Raw genomic sequence first — 10,370 nt, forward strand, 5'->3', positions numbered from 1 at the left:
AAATTAGATGAACAATCTATTTATCAGTTGAACGTTTCGTCCCTATATTTAGGACACTATTCAATGAATTGTAAGTTTTTTTGTATTTGTATAAGAAGTAATATTTCATAATAAAATTTTAGTTGCTGAAATATAGGGGAAATATAGGGACGAAACGTTCAACTGATTAAATAGATTGTTCATCTAATTTAAACCTGTCCAACAAAAAATATCCCTAAGATTAAACTTAGTAATAATATTATATATAATATCTATTTAAGACTGTCAACTAGAAAATAAAATATTTCAAGAAATGTGATGCAGATTTCTTTATCTCCATTCTTGTGTTTCTTATTCAATGAAAATAAGAAAATATTTATCTGACGTAAGATTAACCGAATAAATGATAAAGAAAAAAGAAAAGAAATAAATAGGGATGGTCGTAAAGAGGGTGTTACAACTAACTTAAAAGGAAATTTTCGATAAGAAGTATGAAAGTTGGTGTCCTTACCTGATAAGCGTATGGTGTACAAGGAACGTAAAATTCTCTGCTCATAATAAAAGTACTCTAACTGGATTGGGTAGACGATTTGTATGGTGTTAAAATAGTTAATTCTTCTGTTCTTCTTATTTTCTTAAAATCCAGCTGACGGATCCTTGGGGCAAGTGTCAAAATGACACTGGCGCCATCTTCAAATGGTCGCGAATCAGCTCGCAGACAGCAGCAGCAGCAGCTCGTCAAGCTGTCACGAGCTCGATAATCCTCTTTTCTTCGATGAAAATGTCCTCCTCTCCATGCTGACGTAAGTGTATCCTTGATGGTTTTGATTTTTCAAAATGATCACAAAAAAATGAACGATTTGTTGGGCCAAACGTTGTCAGAAATAAACTCGTTTTTATTTGATTCACGATCGGGGGAGTCACCAAAGCACAATGCACGATTCCACTCTCAGCGTTTACATCCGCACACTACTTCGATTATTTAAGATTGAAAAATTCAAATTTGAAGATAATTGTTAATTATTATAATCGATCGAATATCGATACTAATGAGTGACTGCACAACGTCTAAGATTATTTGAAATCAAGCTCAATTAAACAATCGAGATATGATCGCGGCATTAACTTTGTAACTTAACTACGCCATTTTTCCACTCCTGAGTTAACCAAGGATAGTCGCATACGACAAGAAACACCGCGCGCTTCCACTGGTGACTACCAACTGATGCCGCCACTTGCGAGTAGTATGATGCACCGTCGCTGATACGCTGCTACTGCAGCGCCACGGTGCATCGATAATCGAAACTATAGCTCGACTTATCGATACATCGACCGTATGGCGCCATATTTAAAAATTTTTCAAACCTTTTTTTTCATTTAAATTCTATATAATAAAAAGACATTATTTATAATATATATATATATGTGCGTAATTTTGTTTAATGATATCTTAATATTTCTCGAAACTCTATTACGACGAATATGACAGATAATTTCTTTGTTTTTTCTCTTAAAAATAAATTATTCACCGAGTATTACGAAATTTTGCACAGGGTTAAATATAAAAAGAATCTTCTTTAGAAACGAATACGCGGGCCTAATTATTGTTCCTTCTAACAAAGGAAGAATTTCCTATTTTTGTTTTTGACTTGATTACGATATTCCTAGGTATGAGAATATCCTGCCAGGGTATCTCGAGGTCGTCGGGCTCACAGGAATCTGCCTCCTCTGGTGGAGGCACACGGATATCAACTGGTTTGTCCAAAGCAAGATCTTCCCATGGTATTTTAACTCGAGAATCAGAACTGGTTGGATCATAGTCTCTCGGAGATGATATCACGTTAGTGATCAATAAATTGTGCCAGGGTAACGTCATAATGCCAGTCGATTCCTTTTTCTCGAGTTCTGATACGGCGGTGCTTTCATCGTCGTGTTCGACTTCCGTTCTTCCACCGCCATGTTCTTTAAATTTACCATCCGTACGAATTTTTCTTACCACAGTCGGTAACGCAATGTCCTTCCATGGTAACTCAATCTTCGAATCGCACAAAATTGACACGTCCGAAAATTCTTTTTGAAGAGGTTGCATGTACGGTTCGTGCCATATCTCGTCGTCCGCGTTAACGTTAAATACCAATGTCTGCCTTTTTCTTTTGCAACGATCACGAGGTTTTTTCTTATGATGAGCTGGAAACTTATTTTTCCAACATTCGCAACCCTGACGTTTTACTTTGGTCGCAGTTGTACCTCTCTCCATTTTATTCTTCCGCAGTTTTCTCTTCTTCTTCTTCTTCTTCTTCGTCTACTTAGTCGCCATCTTTGCTAAGCGCCCTTTTTTTTTCTCTTTCGATTTATATATGAATTTATTTATATATATATATATATATATACATATATACTTGTGTATTAGATTTAGATGAGAATATGTTGCCTGTTATAACCCCTTAACGTCAATTTTAGCTTGTTTTCAAAAAAGCATCGATGCGAACACAGCTGGAAATTATACATTTCAATATTAACTCTTCTTTTTTTAATTCCCCTCTTTCAATTTTTTTAACGATCTAACATCATGCATTTGAATAAAACGCTGAATAAGGAATATGTAATATAAAGTTGAAGGAAGAGTTGGGTGTTGCGTTACTACTTGCTTGCTGAGTGTGAATCGATCTTAATGCGTGATTCACACTCAAAGGGTAATGACGATGACGCTTTGGGAAAAGCACGAATGCCGTCGGTGCGGATCGAGACAACGGGGAACGGTACTACGTCGTCGCATGAGAAACAGAGAAAAAAAATATATAGCAAAGAGAGAGAGAGAGAGAGAGAGAGATAAAAGAGTATAGAAGCGCTTGCGTCAGGGTCGGTTGGAGTTTCCTGACGAGATGGAAGAGGAGGAGGACAAAATGGCGAACGAGGACGATGAATATGAAGAAAGAGGATGGGGTGATGGTGGAAGAGGAGGAGGAGGAGGAGGATTCGTTGGGAGTATGTGTGTGCCATCTGTCGGCGGATGTTGGTATAACGCGAAAAATTCTACTAGTTGCCGATAAAAGGAAATCCGTGGTTCTGCTTCGGACTCGATTTCAAAATTAAACGCTCGACGACCATGCACAAAATCTCACGTAGATCGAGATAACCGTTATGTAAATTCATTCGGACGTTGGGTATTCCGGAATCAGCAAGCAGAAGGAAGTTTGGAGAAGTGTCGGGCCGAAAAAATATCGTACGGAAAGGATCGCGAAGCTCTGACTGATTAACGTAGTAAGGCTACGTTTAGAAGGCAGCCATCTTGCAATCCCTAATCAAAGATCTTCGGCTAGCGGGTATCGTTCTTCTCTCTCTGGTTATTCGGCCAGTTAATATCAACACACAGTTCATCAAATGGCTTTAAAACGAATTAATAAGGTACGTGAACGAAAGAGTGATAGGAGTTAACGGGTTTCCTTGTATCATCCATCGTCGTGCGGTGTGTGTCGAACACGGTTGAACGCCCTTAACGATTTTGCAGTGAAGCAATGTGAGAGAGCCCGAGCATTGAAAATCCTCGAGGCATTTTAAGCCTTTTTTTTTGTTATATTATTACGGTCGGTACATAACGCGAGTAATATTTTCTACTCCTTTTATCCTACATATCGATGACTCGCGCAGACACGCGGGCACAGTGCCACTTTTTGTGCCAGTGTAGATTTACTTATTTGACTGGAGGTGACAGTGAATTTCGAAAAATTCTCTATGGCTTTCTTAGAAATTGCCGGAAGTAAAGTAAAATATTCTGTTACATGCATCTATGTATATATATACATACACGAATATGTATATCTATATATACACCCATATATACCTATATATATATGTATATAATATGTGCTCCTACATATATACATATATATCTATATATATACATATATATCTATATATATATATATGTGTGCATATACGTAGTAATAGATGGTCACATTCGTTACTAAAATATTGTAACTTCCTTTGTGGACATCTTGTTCTTCAACCTTTTCCAATTTTTTTTATCTCTAATGTTTCCCTTTCCACCCCACCAAATCACTAAATCTTATGACGAATTATTGAAACAAATCATTTCTTTTTGTTTAAGGATTTTATATGCACCACTTTCTCACAATAAAACTTCCTATTAAAATCAATATCAAAGTTTTCTAATAACTGCGGTAACAAAGAATGGAATTATATCGGAGAGACTCGTCGTCTTATTTGAATCTTTGTACTTTTTATTGGCATCGATAAGTTCTACGCTCTCATCTTTTACACAATTATTTTTTATTTCTAATACAAATATTATATTGGACCTTCGCATACAGTTATAAAACTAACTTTAAAACTTTTCAAAATTTATACACGGTAATAGGTAATGCGATTCAATAATGTTCTACTTTTCGCTAAGAAGTCTGAACAGCGTAAAGCTTGCTGCTTGGAACTCAAATGGTTAACAATAATCTAGTTGGTTATGGTACATCAACTAGTTTACATATGAGATTTTTCTAATGTAAAATAAATAAGAATTTTTCAATGTTAGATAAAAAGGGAAAAAAAATCTTTGGAGATATGTGAGCTGACATTGGCACATGTGTCAAAGTGCAAGGTATACAAATAATGACGTGATGTGAAATAGATGGCAGGTCTAACATTATGTAGATGAAAAAAAAAAAAGTATGCTCTAAAAATAAAGTATCTTGATATAGCTCTATATAAAATATCATACCACCATCATAAGCTTCTATTGACCATAAATGAAATGTTTCATTAGATTTTCTTTTTTTTTTTTGTTGAATTTTTTTTATAATACAACTTGATAAAATAACTTTTGATGATTTCTAACAAATATGAATTTGTTTTTCTTTAAAATATTAGGAACTTCAGGACCTTGGAAGAGATCCACCCGCTCAATGTTCTGCAGGCCCTGTTGGAGATGATTGTAAGTTTTTTTATTTTCCTGTTGTTGAGTCATCATCATGAGTTGCATTTATGTCACTAAAATACTATTAGGTTAGATACGTTCTCATTGTAATTGTTACATTCTGTGATATCAAGTTAATACAAATACTTAAACATTTCCTTTGTGAAATGATATATATTGGTTTGTTCATTGCTTGATATAATCTATGCACTTGTTTTAGTATTCCACTGGCAAGCAACGATTATGGGACCAGTAAGTGTCATATTTTATTTTCTATCCATGTTCTCATTTTATTTCCATTTGTATTAAATATTGTTATTGTATTATATAAAAAGAAAAAAAAATGCAAACTCATTGTTCTTCAACTCCTATATAAGCACATTAATATGAACAAAAGTTTTTGTCCTGTGATAATAAAAACAAAAACTACAATATTTTCCAGCCTGACAGTCCGTATCAAGGCGGTGTATTTTTCCTAACAATTCACTTTCCCACAGACTACCCATTTAAACCACCTAAGGTATGTATGTAGGCTATATAATAAGAAGCATTTTATCAAGTTTCTTATTTAAAATGCAATTATTTAAATGAACGGATTATTATAGGTTGCTTTCACGACTAGAATCTATCATCCTAATATCAACAGTAATGGAAGTATTTGTTTGGATATATTAAGATCGCAATGGTCGCCAGCACTTACTATATCGAAGGGTATGTACTATTACCAAAAATTATTCTATTTTCTAATAAACCTATCTTAATATAATTTAAATTTATTTCAATAACTAGGAAGTAGATAACGAAATAGATAATAAATAACTTTTGTTGTATAGTCAACTTAAAGTATAAAAGTTTAAACTGGATCGTCTAAATGTATTTAACCAAATGTTTACTTCGCAAGTATTTCACTAAGGTGCTGAAAATTAATGAAGGTTTCAATCTTTGATAATGATTTCAGTCTTACTTTCAATATGTTCTTTGCTCTGCGATCCAAATCCAGACGATCCATTAGTACCAGAGATAGCAAGGATATACAAAACTGACAGGGAGAAATACAATGAATTGGCACGCGAATGGACGCGCAAGTATGCCATGTGATGCGCCAATCTCCGTTGACCTCAACACCCGAATGCCACCAACAAGCAACCCCAGCCTATTGCCACTTATGCATCAGCACAGATTGAAATTAGTTATGGCTCGTCTACTTTTAAACTTAAGCCGCGACTCAGGCCCGAAGAATTCTCTCAGGCAAGCGTCGACGAACTGTGGAGTTTCCCTTCTCGTACTGGGTGGCCCGCGAATACTAAGACGTTGCCACGATGGCAATCAAGGCAATTTTAAAGGTGGTCATAAACACACACTTACACCTACACACACATATAAACATACACTGATATACAAACGCAACACGCAACATATACATAATTCAGATTACAAAAAAATGAAAAAAGGGAAAAAAAAAATGACAAAAAAATACATTCATACCTACATACAAACATAAAAACAAACAAGCAAACAAACAAATTTACCAACAAACATGTCCGCTTTGATTTTCATAAAATAAATAATAATTACAAATAAAAAAAGAAAAAAAAAAAAAAAACGGGAAAAAAGAACATATGGAAGTAAGGTATAAACAGGAAAAAAATAAAACTAAACAAACAGAACAAAACAAACATAACAATATAGGAGAGTGAAAGTAGGATTTGTATTTCAATTGAATAGTTTAATTTTTAATTATATTGTGCTTATATGGATAACTGTAATATTATATACCTACTTTCTCAGTGAAAATGGAAATGAAAAAAAATACAAAACAAACAAACAAACCTTCGAACTGACAGCACACCGATTGTTAGTTTAACAAAACGCAAGTGAGCAATGTTTGCCCGTCCCCTGGAATGATACGGTCACTTTTTTGTAAGACTGGGCTATATATAAATACTAATGAAACTATACCCATACGTTTTGTTTAATTATTAAAATTCCTTACCTCGTCTGACAAATTCTACGAGTAACATTGCGTTATTATCAAATTACAAATTAACAATTTCATCATAACTTATGTTTCCTGTTATTGTGCGTATAGTTTTATCACGCAAGGTATTTCAAATCTTGTTAAAAAATATTGCAAAGCAACAAAATAATTTATTATTATATCATGTTTGTGTCAATTTCCAAATATTTATATTATGGTAATTTGTTTGCACACGATATAAAATCAAAAACGAATTTTATTTTTTTTTTTTTATCTCTATCTAGTTATATGAGATTTGTAATCTAGTAATAATCTATACTTTTGGTATCTCAACGAAAATGGCAATCACGTACTTAAAACGACTGTCATTTTTCAAACAAAATTCATATTTTATCGGGCTGTATTTGGCTTGAAAATAAGAAAACTAAATAAATAAATGCAAATAGAGATTAAACATGCCAAGTGTGTGGAAATTGTGTAGACATCGATGTTCATTGATAAACGATAAGTAGAAAAACAAAAAATCGGTCCGAGTTCTGTCCGTTTAAGGTTTCCTTAATGAATTATTATCTTTAAGAAAAGTAGATTATATTAATATTTCAATAAACAAACAAATAAAAAGATAAACGATATAAAATGAATGAAAATGAAAATGAAAATGAAAATAAAATACGACGGAAAGAGAGATGCTGCAATTGCCATGAAGAAGCAGATATATGTATAAAAAAAAAAAAGATTTAAAACAAAAAAAAATTGGGGGATGAAGGTTTCCTCTAGGTAATTAAATTTTCTCGTTCGTAGTATTATTTATATATCCTACGAAATCATGAATTTGCCGGCCGTTGATATACAACGTCGTTATACTCATGTTAATATATTATTATTATTATTATTATTATTATATTATTATATTATTATTATTATATATTATTATTATTATTATTATACTATTATTATTATTATTATTATTATTATTAATTATACACATTAATTTTGCGTGCGAATTTTTTTTCCCGTTTTGTGCGACAATATTTGCTATAATTCATACATCCAGTCTCGTTTGCATTCACAATACGAAACTAAACAACACGTCTTATTGTTAATACGAATGATAGATTGAGGAATCATAAAAAAGTCGTTAAGAATAAGAATTTTCATATATGAGAGTATTGTGGTTGATATTTCGAGATCGGTATATATAACATTTTGAAACTTAATTTGTATTACTTGCGAGATTGCATATATAAATGCGTTTTAATTGCGATACAGTAGTACGTATATAAATACATACATAAAATACTTACATGCATATATCTATGCATACACAATATATACACGCACATACACAGACAAGTACGTACATAGGGGTACACACAATCAATTACATAAATTTAGCATACGTTAAATACGAAAGGATACCACACAATACGAGTGCACTACTTTCTTTACAAATATATACATATACATTTATACATATATATGTATATATATAAAATATNCGGTCGTTCTCGACACCGTTACCACCATACACACGGTACTCAAGTCCTATCTTCTTTCTGAAAATAGGTAAATATATATATAAAATATTTTGTTTCTAAGCGATGTTAAACAATGTTTTAGCTTTAAAATAAGCTTTTATCCCACCCCTCTTTTCTCATTCACTTCACCCTCTGATTTCAATAGAAGGATTTTAGAAGTCAAAGGATTATATAACATATTTAAAAAGATATAAGAAAGAAACAAAAAATTTCTCTCGCTTTACGTGGCTGTCCCTTTTTACTTTTACTTTCTCTCTCTCTCTCTTTCAGACATATGCATACACACACAATACACATACACACACATACTTATATACACACGAGGTGCGTTTAGAAATTATTAATAATGAAAGCAGCCGATACATTTTTTTTGGATAAATAATCTAAATGAAGACAAAAAAAAACTGAACAAAATGAAAAAGACGAATGTGCAGAATAGCAAACCTCAACCTTCATCATCCCCCTTCCACTTCTACTCCCCCCCCCTAAACCTAACGTGATCGATCAATTCTTTCGAGTATGATTATTATTCTTGTTAATTATTAACGAAAATGTATTGACACTAATTTTTGTCTAGAATTTAATTACAAGTAAGTGCGAATTAATATAATGTCGACGATGATGATGAAAATGATTATAATGATGATGATGATGATGATGATGATGATGATGATGATGATGATGATGACAAAGATTAAACAAATTAATGGAAGAAAAAGAATTAACATGGCAAGAAGGAAACAAACAAAAAATTAAGCCAGATAAATTCGACGAATGTTTAAAACAAAATTTCCTACCGTATCAAACCACTCGCCACCCCCATTCCTCCCTCGACCCCACCCCCCAATCCCCTCGTTTGTTCTATCGATCGATTTAAATTTATCGTTATCGTTCAAAAGCATCTATTATCCAGATGTACCAAGAGAAAATTGAAGAAAAGTAACTAAAGGAAAAAAATAGAAAATATAATCAATGGGAATAATGAGAAACTTATTCGTGCGTAATATTAAATTAAATAATAATTAATCGATGTCTCTCGCGTAAGTGAAAATTAACAACATACAAACAAACAAAATAAAATAAAATAAAATAAATGTTAAGAAAAAGAACACGCGGAAATGGAAAAAGAATAGAAAAAAACAAACAAACAAACAAATAATTAAAATAACAACATAAAAACGTCGAAACACATTTTGAATAACTTATCTTGTGTACATTTTAGCATTAGTCCTTTATATAAATAAAGTCCATATATGATGATGATGATACATGTATCTATGATTATGAAAAATTATGTGTGAATTTACCTGAAAACAAAAAAAAAAAACAAACAATTTAATTATGTAATTAATTATATTCATTATATCAACTTTTGTAAAAAAACATTTTGGAAAGGTATGGGGAAAAAATTATAATAATAATACTAATAATATTAATAATAATACTAATAATAATAATAATAATAATAATAATAACGATAGACAAATTGTTTATAGAAAATTAAGATAAAATATTACATTTAAGTAGGATCTATGGATCATTCAATGCGAAAGCAGTGCGCGGCCCGCTTTCACGATCTTGGAAAGATCGAAATTTCTCTCTTTCTCTCCCTCTCTCTCTCTCTCTTTATTTCTTTCTTTCTTTCTTTCTATCCTCCCTTCTATCCTCCGTTTCTTTTTTTTATTCTTGGGATGTGAGAGGTGCAGTATAGTGAAAGTGGACGCATAAAACGGACAAAACATAACGCGTATTTCTTTTATTAGAGGAGGAGAAGATGATTCCTCTTGAAAATATTTTAGACGGAGAGAAGAATGATAATGAATAAACAAACAAACAAAATTTAATAATAAAATTTAAATATATATATATATATATATTAAAAACAGATATATTATATATGTAAAGTGTGTTTGTGTGAAATAAAGTGGGGGACATGTACGATTTTCAA

The 10,370-nt window shown here is 32.1% G+C and overlaps 3 protein-coding genes across 4 annotated transcripts in view; 1 reads left to right on the forward strand and 2 right to left on the reverse strand.

The window, feature by feature from the left end:
• The window catches only part of LOC106792608, a 6,893-nt gene extending 5,616 nt beyond the window's left edge, over positions 1 to 1,277 (reverse strand). For both annotated transcript variants that reach the window (XM_014759080.1, XM_014759079.1), the window contains exon 1: positions 491 to 1,277. The gene's annotated coding sequence lies outside the window, so the exon portion shown is untranslated. The remainder of the gene's footprint in view (positions 1 to 490) is intronic.
• A 205-nt stretch (positions 1,278 to 1,482) lies between these two features.
• Positions 1,483 to 2,286, reverse strand: LOC106792609. The gene has a single exon (XM_014759081.1). The coding sequence runs from the start codon at positions 2,234 to 2,236 to the stop codon at positions 1,577 to 1,579; it is 660 nt and encodes a 219-aa protein (XP_014614567.1). The 5' UTR covers positions 2,237 to 2,286; the 3' UTR covers positions 1,483 to 1,576.
• A 712-nt stretch (positions 2,287 to 2,998) lies between these two features.
• On the forward strand, positions 2,999 to 6,864 carry LOC106792610 (ubiquitin-conjugating enzyme E2-17 kDa). The gene is made up of 6 exons (XM_014759083.1): positions 2,999 to 3,384; positions 4,861 to 4,924; positions 5,127 to 5,158; positions 5,349 to 5,426; positions 5,512 to 5,617; positions 5,865 to 6,864. Exons 1-6 carry the CDS (start codon positions 3,361 to 3,363, stop codon positions 6,002 to 6,004), a joined length of 444 nt encoding a protein of 147 aa, XP_014614569.1. The 5' UTR covers positions 2,999 to 3,360; the 3' UTR covers positions 6,005 to 6,864.
• Positions 6,865 to 10,370: the final 3,506 nt, after the last annotated feature.

The sequence above is a fragment of the Polistes canadensis genome, unplaced genomic scaffold, assembly GCF_001313835.1.
Source record: "Polistes canadensis isolate GaletaPanama2010 unplaced genomic scaffold, ASM131383v1 scaffold_494, whole genome shotgun sequence".
NCBI classification, from domain to species: Eukaryota; Metazoa; Arthropoda; class Insecta; order Hymenoptera; family Vespidae; genus Polistes; species Polistes canadensis.

What these genes read in the sequence shown, in the direction of transcription:
- LOC106792609 (XM_014759081.1), bottom strand. Translation starts at nt 2,236, where the DNA reads ATGGAGAGAGGTACAACTGCGACCAAAGTAAAACGTCAGGGTTGCGAA.
- LOC106792610 (XM_014759083.1), top strand. Translation starts at nt 3,361, where the DNA reads ATGGCTTTAAAACGAATTAATAAG. An exon ending in AGGCCCTGTTGGAGATGATT is followed by an intron (nt 4,925 to 5,126) that starts GTAAGTTTTTTT and finishes CACTTGTTTTAG; the next exon opens with TATTCCACTGGCAAGCAACG. An exon ending in AAGCAACGATTATGGGACCA is followed by an intron (nt 5,159 to 5,348) that starts GTAAGTGTCATA and finishes AATATTTTCCAG; the next exon opens with CCTGACAGTCCGTATCAAGG.